Below are 15,590 nucleotides of genomic sequence, written 5' to 3'. Positions count from 1 at the left end.
TCTACGTTGTGCATTGTGAATGGTTAAAAAGCATCAAGCTCAAGAAGAATTTAGGCATCTTTGCCACCTATAAAGTGATCATGTCCCAAATCAGATTGTTTGTTTGAATGTAGTTTCTTCAGAATCACTGAGTAAGTGTTAATGGGTTGCCTGATTACAAGACATTTTTTTAAGTAGATGTTGTTGATTATCCATCTGCTTGAAATCAAATCCAAATCCAAACCAAAGTGCATCCAAACAAGAGATTTGAAATTATTGGATTTGAAATTCAAATTCTCACATGGTCATCCAAACAGAATTTTTACAAAATTATAAAGTTTGGAATTCTAGATTTCAAATCCACAAATTTCAAAATCTCAAATCCAAATATCAAGGCTATCCAAACACATTAAGTACTGACAATTGCTCAAAATTGTTATAATCAGCATTATCATGTAAAAATAATATGATAGTATATGTTTAATTAAACATAATATTGATGATCGTCAACCTCCAAATTAATTGAGTAGGTTTGAAATAAAGAAAAAAAAAAGGGTGGTCAAGTGCACGAGGCTCCTGCCATTGCGGCGTCTGGGGAGGGCTAGATGTATGCAGCCTTACCCCTGCTTTGCAGGAGGCTGTTTCCTTGACTCGAACCTGTGACCACCAGGTCACAATGGAGCAACCTTACCGTTGCACCAAGGCTCGCCCTCTACATCTCAAATAAAGCTCCTCTGAAAAAATCATATCATGACGAGGGAAAGCAGGCAGTAAATTACAGCTCAATTTGGTTGTTTTCGGGTAAAAAACGATTTGATTATGGGTAAGCTGATTGAAAATTCGGGTGAGCAGGTGGTAAATTTACTAGATATCAGAGGTTATCTGGTTTGACGGGATCTTCTCTGAGATCTAGTATTGTATTCTCATTTCATTTCATTTTATAATAGTCAAAATAGTATTACAACATCAAATGATCACGATTTACAGTCTTTCCTTCATGCAAATTACATACAGGAAGAAAACATAATTACCATCAGCAAGAAGAGCAATAGAAGGATCACAAAAACTCCAGTACCAAATCCCCCTTCTCCATCCTCTGCATTTGCCCATGACAAGGATTCCTTACTGTAATTGGTTTCTATCATGTTCATAGCACCATTACTTCCTTGTTCAACTAGTCTCAGGTGTGATATGATGTGGGGGAAGACTTTTTTATAAGAATTTTCTCCAATTAAAAGATCTGAATGCCCAAATCCATCCACCACCACCCTTGTATGATGAAAACCAGGTTGGTGCATTCTCATGTACTGGTTAGCAAGAAATGATGTCTGTGGAGTAACCAAGAGACTCCTTCCGCCGGAGATATAAAGTGTGGGGAGCGCCATTCTCTCGGGATGTATCAGATATGAGTTCTTCCCATTAGAGTCGACGATGAAACCCGTGATGCAGATCTTTCTAAGGTGAGGGAAGGCTGACATGGGAAGCCTTGGCAAGCTTTGCTTGTTCATCCAGTGATGCATTGTATGACTGATGTTGTTGTGCCAAAATGTGTTTCCGAATATACCAGAGAATACTTCACACTCAATGCAAGTGCATCTCTCATAGCGGGGGATCAAGCAGGCAACTGATTTGAGAAGCCGGTGCCGGAAGCTATCCTTTGAACTTTCAAACATCGGTAAGATTCTGTTCTTACCGAGTATCGCCATGGAGATCTGCATGTTTATTTATAAAAAAAAATTTCGGTTTAAGGACACGGTAGATTCTATCCCAAATATTAGAGAGAGATGGCGAAGAATGATAAGTCAAGCGGATTCAGAGACAGAACTTATCTCCAACCTCAATTTGAGCTCAGCGTGACCAGATTTTGTGATATATTATTTCTCTTATGTACCAGATCTATTTTTGAATTATGTTATTTATTTAATATATTTCATATCACCAGGATATCAAGATATAAATGTTTGTTAATAGACTTTAGGATTGCCACCCTAAAAAACTAGGCATTTCACACCCATGTCAATTTGTTTACAAATAAAACAAACTTACATGGCGTGGAAGTGCTGAAGTCATGAGTGGCGGTACCAGCCCCTATATATAGGAAATCATTTGCATAATATTATGGTTACCGAATGGAATCAGGGGAAAAGAAGACACCACTTATCTTAGAGAACAGTCATCCTATATATATATAGGATGACTTACAGGGGAGAGGGAGAGAGGGAGGGAGGGAGGGAGACTTACAGGAATGAGAGGAAGCCTCATCTTAACTAGTGATGAAGTAGTGAGCTTGAAGAACATAGAAGAGTTGGTACATGACAGAGATGCGATATGAGTTGCAGAGATATGACCGCCCAAAAGAGCAATATGAATTGCTAAGCCTCCAACACAGTGTGCAATCACATGAGCCTTCGCAGAAGGCCCATGCAACTCAAAGATCTTTGCGAGCACTGTCATAAACATAACTTACTTTTAATCTCATATTTTCTTAAAATCACATTCCTAGTTCAAGTGGGTAGAATTCTGAATTTAGTTCCTTAAGCTATAATCAACTATAAAGCATTTCGAATTTTACCTGCAGGAATGTCAAACTTCCCTACATCTTCTATCGTGAACTCATTTGAAGGATTCAGAGGATGTAGTCTTGGTTGAAGAAGCCATGTCTCAAATCCTTCTTCTAGTAAAGTCCTAACCAGATCTTTGGGTTCAGTTGGTAGGTAGTAGCTCTCAGTGGAGTGCCCATTAAGAAGGAGAACTGGATATGGTCGTCTTTCTACTTCAGACCTCCATGTATTTTGACTACACCTCCATTGCTTGCAACTGATTATGAACCCATCATCTGTATGATTAACAGGAAACACCCATTAAAAATTTACAGCCTTAAATGAATAAGAACATATGAAGAGCCTTAATCTTTTCAAATACCTGTTTTCATCTCATGATGAATGCATGGTGGGTAAGGCCTTTGGTTCATATCCAAGGGACCAAAGTCGACATGTCTCGATCTAGGTGTCTGCAAGATGTAAGTTCTGAAGAGACTTCGTAGAAGGAGATTTATAAACCTTCTCTTTTGGTTCCCTGTCATGCTTATCAAGCTCCTCACTAGCTCCACTGTGGACAGATGAAGCTCACCCTTAAGATTCACTGTCTCCTCTGTTAAGCCACGGCACCTTTGGTGCTCGATATTGTCAATTTGATGGATTGTTTTGAGCGTCACATGCATGGTTCTAGACTCTCTCCAAGCATAAGATGCCAGAAGATATGGGTTCATTATCTTCTTACCCTCAAGAATAAATCTGTGTTATAATTTATTATTATTAGATACATTCAATATAGCATTTCTCAAACTGGAAATTGCTCGAGGAATAGTGAACTTAAAGAAAATAGAAAAAAATCACTAGAAGGCAATAACTTAATAAGTTCTGCAAGTGAAATTCCATACCTTGAACCCGAGGCCGACGCTAGGAGCAGTTGGTAGCACATGTATTGTGTATATGGAGTTCTGCTATCTATGCTGCACATATCCACCTTCCCATCTATAACATAGAGTTTATCCTTCTGTAGAGCAGGAAATTCAATATACCCACCAACCTTTCCTCTTAGAAGTGGGTGAGGGCCACCCGCGGTGCGACTTCCTTCATCCCAGCCTTTCTGGTCTCCAGAATTCATTTTCATTATGAGATAAGCTGTGCATGGCATTGCCCCCACATATCCTCTCATGATTTCACGTACTGTCACCATCTTGCTAGTCCTCCTCATGGAAACTTTACTTGAAGATCTGAGGCCCTTCCCAGATTTGCTGTTGATTCCGGACTGTTGATCCAAATCAACCGATTTGTCTACAAACTCTCCATCCTTCTGACTAGCATGACCTTTTGATTCTTTGACTGGAATAGGGATCAGCCTATTCAAGCTCTTATACTTCAAGACATCCTGCACTAGGTGCCTACTAACATACTCTGCAGCAGTAGCAATCGTAAGGCATGGGTTTATGCCTACAGAACAAGGGATCATGGAGGCATCACAAACATATAGTCCCCTGTGCGCAGTGGGAGATGGATTTCTCGGGTCAAAAACCTGGCCAGTGGGGTTACAAACTCCATGTGAAGGATCTGATGCAGCATTGCACCCTCCCAAGAGATGAACTGATGAACTCCGGTACCTCGACATGAACAGTATCGCTCCTAGTCTTTTAGTAATCTTTTGAAATGCTTGAATCTTTCTAGGAAGTAATGGATCGTGGGGAGGAGTGAAGCAAATTTTGTCTGTGACCTTGTCTAATGTAATTCTCCCGTCACTGGCATCGTATCCCATTGCGTTGAGCACCATGGATTGACTAGATTTTAGCCCCAAAATGTGCTTCCACTTATCAATTATGCCATGTATTAACCAGTAACCGCTAGGCCATCCATAGGTGCTAATTCCCTTAAATAACAAGTATGGATAAGCTGTTGGAAGCACTCCACTCTGCAGAATCCAGAAATGTAATGTTATTATAATGTTTCAAACGGCATGATCTAGCAAAGAGGAATTCTCCTTTACATAAACTATATGTTGAAACTCAGTGCATAAACCAATTGTACCTTCTGATCAGTGCATGTACCCATAGATCCAGACTATTCAATTGATAGGAAAACTCTTGGACATGCCATAGCCAAAAAATTCAAATCAGCCAAATGATTCCAAATGTCAGATGGACTTTTTCTGAACCATTTCTCATACCTTTTTCAGGGCACCCAATAGATAGATCAGATGGTTGGGAATATTCAGTTGCTTGTACTTTTAGGCTACAGGGCATCCAAGGGATGACACATCAGCTCGATGGTCCAGATCGGGCATAGTTTCCAATAGTTTATACAGCATGTTTCAGTCTAGTTTATACAAACGATAATATCTAGTTAATATGTATCATTTGTAAGGTGAATATAACAGTGTCGAGGGTACGTCAATGGCAAATTATACACAGCATGCACACTGCACCCTTGAACACCTGGTTTCCGCGCTCGCTACTGTCTGCGGATGATGAAGATTTCAATTACAGGTTCAATTCCATTAGCTTCATGGGGAAGGAAGGATAGATTGTTGGAAAGCCTGCGATTTTGTTACACACAGCGGATTCTGGAGAAATTTGGGAAAGGATACTGTTAAGCAATCAAATAGTGTGGGCAGAGGATGATTACAGTGTCTGCGGACTTCTCTAATATATAATAATCTGGACCTTGGGTGGCACCTTGAGAGGGAAGGGATGGCTACCAGAGTTGGATCATGGTTAGGCTTGCTGCCTGGAGTTGTCACTGTATCCTTAGAAGCTATGATTTATGGACACGGACACGAGTGTCGCGTGTCAACACTGACACGGAGTGTCGGACGCGGCGAACCCCCAAATTTTAGAAACACAGCTAAAATAGAAAGCACATATAATCATAGTTTGTCGATATGGATTTGTGTGTCGAGTTTTGACACGGATATGAGTTATCTAATATAGCAACATCTAAAAATCTAGAAATGGTGACACGTACATACACATAAAATTATTGATTATTACACAGTTACGTGTCCACACACCCACATTAGCTCTAACACTCCTAGGCTCCTAGCAATACATTTAAAAGTGTCCAAAGGAGTGTCGACATGTGCAGACACATTTAAACTCAAAGTGTCGGCTAAATCATTGCTTAGAAGCAAATAGTGTGGCAGGGGCTGTCACAGTTTGCCTGCTAACCGTTTGCTGCAGGTCTTCTGATTTCCAAAATATTTGCATGAGTGGGTCATCTTGTCCCCGCCTTTGTAATCTTGATCAGGAAATATCAGTAGTTACCTTTTAAAAAATGTCAAGGAGATATGGTAAGTCTCTGGAAGAGTATCCAGCTGGAAAATTTTCTTGGGTACTGTTGTTTTTCGTTTGCACTTTCGGGATAGTTAGTTTCACAGCATGCAAGAAGCATTTCTTCATATACACCAAACCTTGTAAACTAAATAAATGCATTGTGTATCATCAATAACTGTAAATAGATTTTGTTGGGCAATCTGTATGCGAGTCAACTAGGTAAGTAACTAACTTCTGATGCACACAGTTCACATTTTGGGAGGAGCTAGAACTTTCCATTATTATACGCTTAGTCGCTTAATAGAATGTTCTTAGTGAGGTCAGACCGGTTGTGGGCATGTACCCATCTGTGTTTCAGTCAGGGAAAATTTGACTGCCGCTGGTAATGGGAGATGGCATATATATTGGATTTATTTTTAAGTAAGAGGTTATGTTATTTTTCAGTAGTTCGTGGATTTCGAATGGAGGGAATGGACCTCCCCATTTGATCGTAATGGTGTTAATTTGGGAGAATCTTTCTGTTGGATGCAATTTCTAATACACGCTGATATACCTGATACTACATTGCACTCAGTAAACCTGAATCACCAAGATACTACATTACAGTCACAAGATGAACCTTTTTTGTCACTTTCAGAAAAATCATTTGAGTGACACTTTGATTCATTCTTTGTTCAAAATTTTTGAGTGGTTCAAGCTTCCCATGAAGTTTCATCCTAAGGAACCATAATTGATATTTCTGTCACCATTTCTGCAGGTTTATATAAAAGCAACCGGGGATATAAGTGCAGAGATGTTCACTGAAGAAGGAGCAATTTATGTTACGTCTAACAGAGGATACAACTGGAAGGTTGCTGTTCAAACACTGTTTCAGATACTATTACAGGTATATTTTTACTAGAAATTAATTTAATTCGAGGAAAATAATTTGAGCACACCCAGGGAGGATGCCAGAGCTGGGACTGCATGTGAATATACATGTTCATATTTGTATATGTGTGTATGTATGTATGTGTGGGTATGTATGTGTGTGTGTATCTCTATGCACCAACATATATAGAAAACCATACTTAAGTAAAATTATAGGTAACGTTTAAGAGATGAAACGAAGAACTGTTTCAATTCTATGACCCGAGTCTGCTGAAGTCTCAAACCTGAATTGTGAAGCCCAGAGAAGAAGTATAGGATGAAGAAATCGTGGGCCCCGGTCGGTCTTGGAAAGGAACTTTAGAGAACTGCTTTTTGTTCAGACCATAAGCATTCAATGGTGCCCGACTTCCAGCCACATAAGCCACATTGTTCCCATTGCAGCTAAATCCAAAACCAAGCTTTTCAGAGAGCCTTAATCCTCTTCTTTCTGATTTTAACAATATTTCTGCTGTACCCAAAACTCCAGCTTCAAGAAAACAACATTTCAAATTACTTGAGTAGCCTTTTGTTGGCAATTAAAATAGGACTGAAACCAAACAATGTAACATCTCATTCACTGAAAAGTCATTCAGATAAGATCTTACCAGAGAGAATTACAAAGTCACAGCACATATATTCGAGGTTGTCGAAGTAAACCCGCCATCTTCGTTGCTGTTTTTTTCTGATTCCACCCCTCTCTTTGTAATCTTCATCTGGGTTTTTTACAACATACTGAACTTCACATCCTGTTTTCACTATACATCCAGCCTGCAATAGAAAGGAAATAATTCAACATTTGAAATATTTTTTCATACATAACCAAGGAAATGATGTCAAGCAAGTCTAGTAGAACTTTTACCTGAATTGCCGATTCTAAATAGTTCTTGTCTGTAGAGTTCTTAGCATTGTAAGGGCACCCAGACATACAATTTCCACAAGCTAGACAGTTTCCCAATTGTTGAGTTCCTTTTGAGCTGGGTCCTTCTTCATGATCAAAATTCATGGTGAGCTTGATCGAATTCATGCTACTCTCTTCAATATCTTCGCTTATTTGTCTCATGACTTTGGCATTAGCAAACTCTATTGGAACACTTTGTGGTCTCAACATTGCTAATGCAGATGCTTCACATACCTCCCAATCCATTTTCCAGTCCTTTGGCCATTTCGGGTTCTTTCTTGTGCGAACAGGTGTTGACACCATCACTCCTGCATTTACTAGAGAGCCTCCACCTAGTCCACAAGTCACCCCTGCTAGCGAATCATCTTGCACGTGTATCTGCATTGCTCCAAACAAATTACTTTCTGGAATACACATGAATTCTTTGAAGATGACTCACTTTCCTTTACACTGCTCTGAATTGCGTGCATCCATAGGGATAAGTCCCGGCCTAAATGGCGTGGGGATACCCTATGTCATCAGAAGAAAAAAAAAATTCTTTGACTTCTGGTTAAACATAAAACGAGGTGAGTACGTCCCATTATTAAAACCATGTTTTGATACTTGAAAACTCACTTTATTCTACCTGTCTCTTATTGTTTCCATTATCTCTTGCTCTTCCATTGTACTTATTATGTATTTTGACCATCTCGGTCTTTATTTTAATGAAATTGGCTATCATTCAGTTAGAAAAAAAAAACTCACTTTCCTTTACACTTCTCTGATTGGCTGCTTAGAGTTTTTTTTGTTTTTTTGGAAATTCTAATATCCTTTGACTCCTGGTTAAAAAATGTAAAACAAGGTCATTTCGTCCCATTAACAAAACATGGTTGTGCTCCTAATATCGATCCCTTTTGTAATTGAGCTGTTAAAGGATGTTACAATTCCTATCAACTGACAAGCCAAGTGAATGCCTCATGTATATGTAAATTACCAAGTCTTGACTTCTACTTGAACAGAAAAAATTGATACCAAACCAAACAAGAAATTGGCAAAAAGACACGAAGCTCACCTGTATCAAGGCATCTTTGGGGCCAAAACTAACACCCCAGTTCCTCATTTCAATCCTCACAGAAGACATGAGCTGAAAACTGTCTGTTGGAAAGTCCTTTGCTTCCCACCGGCGACCTTTTTCGATCAAACACACCTTAATTCCGGCCATCGACATTCTACACGCAGCCACTGATCCACCATAGCCAGAACCCACCACTATGGCATCAAAACTCTCTCTATTTTCATCACAAAACCACTCTATATCACTTGTTTGCACCATATCTGTGGTTCCCAACAAGAAAGATATCAATGCTAGTGTTTTTCATTTATAACCGAAAGTATAATTAACAACAGAGAAAACCAAATGCAAAAAACAGGCCATTAAAAACAAAGAAAAAGAATGGAAGATAGAGAATTCAAGTGCATATTCCTATGACTTTTTGTATTGAATGAAAGATTCCAAATCGGTTAACATCCTGCCTTCATGGATTTCACTGCATCTACCTTTCTGTTTTTAATGGTTTCTTTTTTTTGGCTGATATGGATTTGAAGATGAAGATACCTTGTTTCTCTTGATGAATGGGGTGAAGATTACAAAGCTTGGAAGGTTAATAGCAGACATGGCCTGGAATGTTTGTATGAGACAAGGGGGGTTGGGAAAGAAGAGCTTCGGTCTATGCTCCTTAGAAATTATTGAAAAAGGCTGCATTTTGAAATAGGGGTGTTCCTATCAAAATGTAGTTGGATAACCATGTTTTGATAATTGCACTAACAAATCTATTTAGGATAAATTATATGGTGTGTGGCCGTATAGTCCAGTATTTTTCAAAAAAGTACTGCATGGTCCACTCATAGGAGGATCCAAACCGTTCATTAGATGGGCCACAATGTAAATAGAGTGTGCCCCAAAAACCATTTCCATAGAATTATCCGATTATGGAAACCTCTATAGATTGGAGCTGTGGAAATGACTTTTGGGCAACAACATTGCCAAAGCTCATGGAGGTGTATCTGTATTTGGCGGAGTAGGCGAACATACTGGTTTGGCCCACCAAATGGACAGTTTGGATCATCCTATGGTCTGGGTCGTACAATATTTTTTTTTAAATACTGAACTATATGGCCCCACACTGTATAAAAACTCTATTTAGATGATCCACCTCGTGTGCCTCAAAAAATCTTCTCCATAGGATGATCCTAACCCTTCAATTTTTTATATTTTAAATTTTCTTTAAAAAAAAAATTCTTAGTCTTCTATCTTACACTAAACATTCGTGAGGGTTACGATCATCCTATGGAGAAGATTTTTGGGACACATCCTATCTACATCAATTATTGAAAATGAACGGGTTAGATTGTGTGCACCAACAAATGAACGGGTTAGATCATCGAATTGGTGATTAAGAATTAGTGTTAATTCATGGTGTTATCAATGTACTCTATTCGTATCATGTCCACCCACAGCTGGTTCACGAATCTCCTAATAAGTCAGATCCTACTTTTGATATTTGGGTGGTTAATATCAATTTCAAATGGGGCTGTCCTAATCTAACGACAAAAGTTAGAGTAAAACAAATTTTGGTTCCTGGGACTTTTGTGGAATTTCCGCAGAAAACCCACGTTTGGTTACTGGGCCTAAAATAATCCAAGGAACCAAAATAACCCCGCACGAAACCCTACCCTGGAAAAATAAATACTCCCAGGAACCAAAAATAAGGTTGCAGAAGAATTTTTTTTCTTTCTAACAGTTCAAGCAACCAAACAAAGCATTGTTTTTTCCCACCATAGTCCAGTCAACCAAACATGGAATTTTATTTTACCGGGATACTTCCAGTGAATTTTTTTTTTCCACCAATCTCCCAGGGAGTTTTTTGTTCCACATAAATCCCAAGAACCAAAAAAATTCCGGCAACCACACGGAGCGGGGCCAAAATGATACCCAAGACCAAGTTTTGAGTTTTTTTCTTGTGGAAAAAGAGCTAGACCTTATATGAGACTAAACAACCAATGGAGTTTATCTTTGTTTAACTCATTTTCTTACATAAATACCCCTCATTATATAGCTGTACATACTAAATACTGAGGGGCATTTTTTGTACATATATACATTATTACAATTGGACATCGTACAGTCCCACAATTCACAAAGCATACACTTGGTCTGGATCAATCCATCATGATTTCGAATGATGTCCGAGGCATCTCGCTGAAAACAGTGATCTTTCAAAAGATTTTTCTCTTCATTCGTTGAGTTATTAACCATTTCTTTATTACTAGGGCCCTATTCATTCTGGATTTTGAGAATCGATCTTAGACCAAAACCAAAATCGCATTAATTTTGAGTCAAATAGTAAGCTTTAAACTCAAAATCCTTTCTTAAAATCCAAAAGAACAAGGCCTTAGTCTAGTTTATATGGAAGCTTTAACAATTTATTGGACTGAAAATAGCATTAGTGCTTTTATTCTACCTGGATATGGCCTTCTTATGCGCGATCCATACCCAGTCTATTGACATCCATGTTCAAGAATAAGGTAAACCAAAGCGAATTTTTTTTTTTTTATCAGGTGCATATATTGGCTTAGAAGATTGTTGGAAATGTTGCCTCTTGAAGATAGTTGGAGCCTCATGATTGTGCAAGGAATTTAGGTGACACTATTTCCAAGATTCAACCAAGCTAGACTCGATCTTTTTCTTACTAATGTTTGTACTAACCAAGATCAGTTTACTAGAGTTTCTTTCTTTCGAATGCCTTAAAATTGATTTAAGTCCCAATATCTAATTTACAAGTACAGAGATTAGCAGAGTTATCACTATGCCAATGGTTGGGAATTTTTATTATTATTATGGAATATTAGCTTACCAAGTGTTGAGAGACGCATAGGGAGAGTGGGAGGGGGAAAGACTTGAGAGGGCATGAGTGAGACATGGTGCGAAGTGGCGAAGAATAGAAATCCAAAAGATTCAGTCAAAGGAAACATTGTTTAATAATGTCTTGATCTGTAAGTTGTCAATTCAAAAATATTTAGGTGTGATGTTTTGACCTATTACATTATCAAATTCAAACAATATAAACACAATGAAATATTGATCTAAATGAGAAGAAAAACTATTGCATAAGCCAAACACAGGTCCAGTTTTGTCTTTACCTTTGTCTCTATAGACCTCTAGATGTTAGGCCAGGCAACAATCCCAACTGATACACAGGACTTTACACTCAAGTGAAGTACACCACCTACCATGAGGACTATAATGCGCCTCAAATCGATAAGCTTATAAACCAAAGCAAGATAAAAAGATTAGGGGCCGTTTGGATACGCGGATTTTAGAATCCGGGATTTAGATAAGAGAGAAGAGAAGAAGCTGGCCAGCCGTCGTTTTTACTCGTTTTTTACTTGTTTTTGACTTCTCACCCTTCTTTCCGTCAGCAAGAGAGTAGCAGATCCTCCCATATTTCCAGCTTTTAGAAATCACAGGATGTAGGCAGGATTTTTAAAACCTGAATTTCTCACTTAAAATCCAAGAAACGCTGTTAGGACAGCATACAACAGCTTGATCATGAAAAAAGTTCTAATAGAGCCTATGTTTTCAAAATAAAAACCTGGATTCTAAATCGACAACTTGTTTTTAATGGAGAGGGGAGTGTTGGATCTCCAATGGCCGTAGATCTGATAGAGCCTATGTTGGATCTCCAATGGCCGATTAAAAGCAATTTTAAAACTTGCACAAAATAAAGTTCTTCAACAGGCCGAAGGCAACACATCCTTACCCACCTCAAGGTCCCAGAAGGCAGCTAGCCATGAATAGAACCGAGGATTCTTCTCAATTTCAATCAGCTTTACCCCAGTGATCTCTTCAAGGACCATATTCCTAACAGAGCTCGGACCCACCACCAATGAAAAAAGTAATGCTTAAAATCCAATAAAGTGCCAAACTCCAAAAGAATGAGAGCATAATCAGATCAAAGTGAATTAATCTAAACACTGGGAATTCCCATGCAATTCATTGCAAATGGAACCGACGATTTCTTCTCCTTAGTAGATTTTAAAAAAATGAAAATAAACATAGAGATTAACTGAACAACAAGATAAAAAGAACATCACACTATACAAGAATCCAAATTTAACAACAAAATCCCAGCAAGAACAAACTCTAGCAATGAATAATCCATCAAAACTTGGGAGATGAGAGCATACTTGGCTACCACGCTTTCAATTCTGCCTGGCTGGTTTAGGGAAGGAGATGGATGATGAGCTCCACGAGATTGAACAATGAAGGGACTAATCTTTATTCTACCATGCTTTCTATTTTTCCATTATACGAATAGATTTGCAATCTTCTTTTTCCAACTACACACTGACAATCTGGTTTAAGATATTTCAAAGATCTTCCAAATATCTCATTCCAGAGAATTTGGTTAGAAGTCGACTAGGGTCGTCTACTCGTCTGACAACACTAGAATTGGAATCGTGACCTGTTTACGGAGGGAATTGGAATTGGATTGTAATCTGATACGTATACCTATACCGATTCATGATTCCTGCGATCCAAACACACCCTTAAAAGCCAACCAAACATGGAATGGCATTCGATATTCCACCAATCTCCCTATATTCTTCCACGGTTTTGGCAACCAAACACTGCCAAAAATAAGGGATTTGCTTGGGGCCATAGCTCAAGGCATTCCACGGATGGGCTGTTGAATGTGAGATGTGCCACCTTAGATCAATTAAATGAATAAGACGAAATTTGAGCCTATGTGGCAGCTCTCAATGCAACAGCCCAGCCGCGAAATGCCTTCTGTGATGGTCCCTAGCAAATCCCAAAAAATAAAGACTATAATCACACATTGAATAAATGATTTTGGGGCAAATATGTTAAAACAATTCTCACCTTTTAATTAAATAAAAACATTGATGTTTTCAGGGCCGGAAAATGGGACCGGATTCTTCGGTTGCCGGAAAATACAAAGCAGTCCATATGAACACATACTTGTGTCTTCTCAATAGTAAACTCCAATCTAACTCCACCTTTTAAACCTCAATTCCGCTACCAATCTCGTTATTAAATTTACCTAAAATAGAGAAAAGTAGGCTCGTGGACAAGAAGATTTGGGAAATGATATATTCGCCCCATTTTCTTCCCTGGACCACCCCCTTGTAGTTTAAAAATAGTAGTCTTAAATACACTAGAGGGGTTGAGTATATCATTTCCCAAAGCTTCTTGTCCACCAACGTACTTTTCCCTATTAGATAGGTATTTTTTATATGACATAAACGCATGCGTGTTGTAGTTATTTCTCACAATACTCTGATCATTTTTCATGTGATAGGAGTATTTTAATAATTTTGGATGAGATACGGATATTTTGGTCATTTCCATGAAGTAGTTATACTTTGGTCATTTTGGATTTGCTAGCATCCATCGCAAAAGGCATTTCGCGGATGGTCTGTTGCATGTCAGAGCAGCCACCTTGTAAATGAGGACAAAATCTGCTGAAAAGCAAGCCTGCGTGACTGCTCTGACATGCAATGCCATCTGCGAAAAGCCTTCCGTGATGGACGCTAGCAAATCCCTAGAAGTTATATTGGCATAAACTTTTACATCTATTATTGTAAACATCCTACTTTTATTTCTTTGGACGTAAAAATCTGGCTTTTTTAATCCTGTTGTATAAAAATACAATTTTTTAATCTTATTGGTGTAAAACATTGACTCTTTTATCTTATTTAGAAGTCTATTGGATTAAACTTGCAAAACTTTATAGGAGTGAAAAAACTAACATTTTAATTTTATTGGCATGAAAATTTTAAAAGGGAAGCTCGCTTCGAAGTCTAAATTATTCTTGGTTCTCAAATTTAAGCGAAGTGTGCTTCCCATATGCTTCCTATGAGTTTACTTCCTATTTAACTTAGAGAAAAGTGTTCCTGCGCTGCAGCGCAGGGAGTTCCATGCACTGTAGTTGTCTATAACACCTCCCATTCGTCAATTTTTGTGGGCCCGCAAAGGTGGACCCGCTTAACGAACCAATGGGAGGTTTTATAACACAACTACAACGCAGCTGCAGCGCAGGAACACTTTTCTCTTTAACTTATTACTTTTTACTAAAAGAGTATTTTTCTTCTTTTGATAATAACAAGGGGAGTTCTAAAATGGAGGGCGCACTAGCAAAATGGGAGTGAAAGGACGCCCCCATTGGATGAAAATTGCCAAGGTGCATTTAATGCTCGTTGACTTTTCTTCCCATTTAATGCACTTGGGTGATTTCAACCAATGGGGGTGCCCTTTTACTCCCTTTTTGCAAGGGCACCCTTCATTTTAGAACCCCTCTAATAATAAAGGCATGTATTTAAAATTTAAAAACTCATCTTAAATTTCAAATTAAACTTTATCTTTTTTTCGAAAACATGACATTAAAAGTTTTCATTACAATATATATATATATATATATATATATATATATATATATATATATATATATATATATATATATATATATATATATAGAGAGAGAGAGAGAGAGAGGAAACTGTTGGTGAGCTTAAGCGCACCAAACTTATAGTGCGCTTAAGCTCCCCAATCACATGGGTCCCACATTTTTTGTGGTGATCCAAACCATTCATTTGCAAGGCCTTATGATAGATAGGGGGTGTACCAAAAATCAGCTCCGTAGGATCATCCTAACCCCTCCATTTGTGGAGGACAAAAAATGGGCAGATTTGTGTCTGTCCATTTTTGTCCTTCACAAATGGAAGGGTTAGGATGATCCTATGGAGCTGATTTTTGGTACACCCCCCATCTATGTAAGGGACTTGCAAATGAATGCTTTGGATCATCCTAACAAAGTGGGCCCCCATGTGATTGGGCGCTTAAGCTCACCATAAGTTTGGTGAGCTTAAGCGCACCAACAGTTTCCTCATATATATATATATATATATATATATATATAT

At 38.3% G+C, this 15,590-nt stretch overlaps 1 protein-coding gene across 1 annotated transcript; it reads right to left on the bottom strand.

The window, feature by feature from the left end:
- Nucleotides 1-867: 867 nt before the first annotated feature.
- Nucleotides 868-13,665, bottom strand: LOC143863558 (uncharacterized). Its single transcript, XM_077374267.1, has 10 exons — nt 13,534-13,665; nt 8,662-8,924; nt 7,572-7,988; nt 7,318-7,480; nt 6,958-7,199; nt 3,419-4,443; nt 2,902-3,272; nt 2,552-2,815; nt 2,221-2,426; nt 868-1,691 (listed from the first exon to the last, which is right to left on the bottom strand). Exons 2-10 carry the CDS (start codon nt 8,920-8,922, stop codon nt 984-986), a joined length of 3,657 nt encoding a protein of 1,218 aa, XP_077230382.1. The 5' UTR covers nt 8,923-8,924; nt 13,534-13,665; the 3' UTR covers nt 868-983.
- Nucleotides 13,666-15,590: the final 1,925 nt, after the last annotated feature.

The sequence above is a fragment of the Tasmannia lanceolata genome, unplaced genomic scaffold (genome assembly GCF_043159265.1).
Source record: "Tasmannia lanceolata isolate RefF3 unplaced genomic scaffold, GAP_Taslan_0.1 ptg000044l, whole genome shotgun sequence".
Lineage (NCBI taxonomy): Eukaryota > Viridiplantae > Streptophyta > Magnoliopsida > Canellales > Winteraceae > Tasmannia > Tasmannia lanceolata.
Note: the sequence above shows the minus strand (reverse complement) of the source record. Positions and strands in the feature narration are given on the sequence as shown.

Bases quoted from the DNA above. Each gene is read 5' to 3' on its own strand.
- LOC143863558 (XM_077374267.1), bottom strand. From the start codon at position 8,922: ATGGTGCAAACAAGTGATATAGAGTGGTTTTGTGATGAAAATAGAGAG. The intron at 7,200-7,317 runs GTAAGATCTTAT...GTTTTCTTGAAG, and splicing joins TGACTTTGTAATTCTCTCTG to CTGGAGTTTTGGGTACAGCA. The intron at 3,273-3,418 runs GTATGGAATTTC...ATTATAACACAG, and splicing joins GCGTCGGCCTCGGGTTCAAG to ATTTATTCTTGAGGGTAAGA.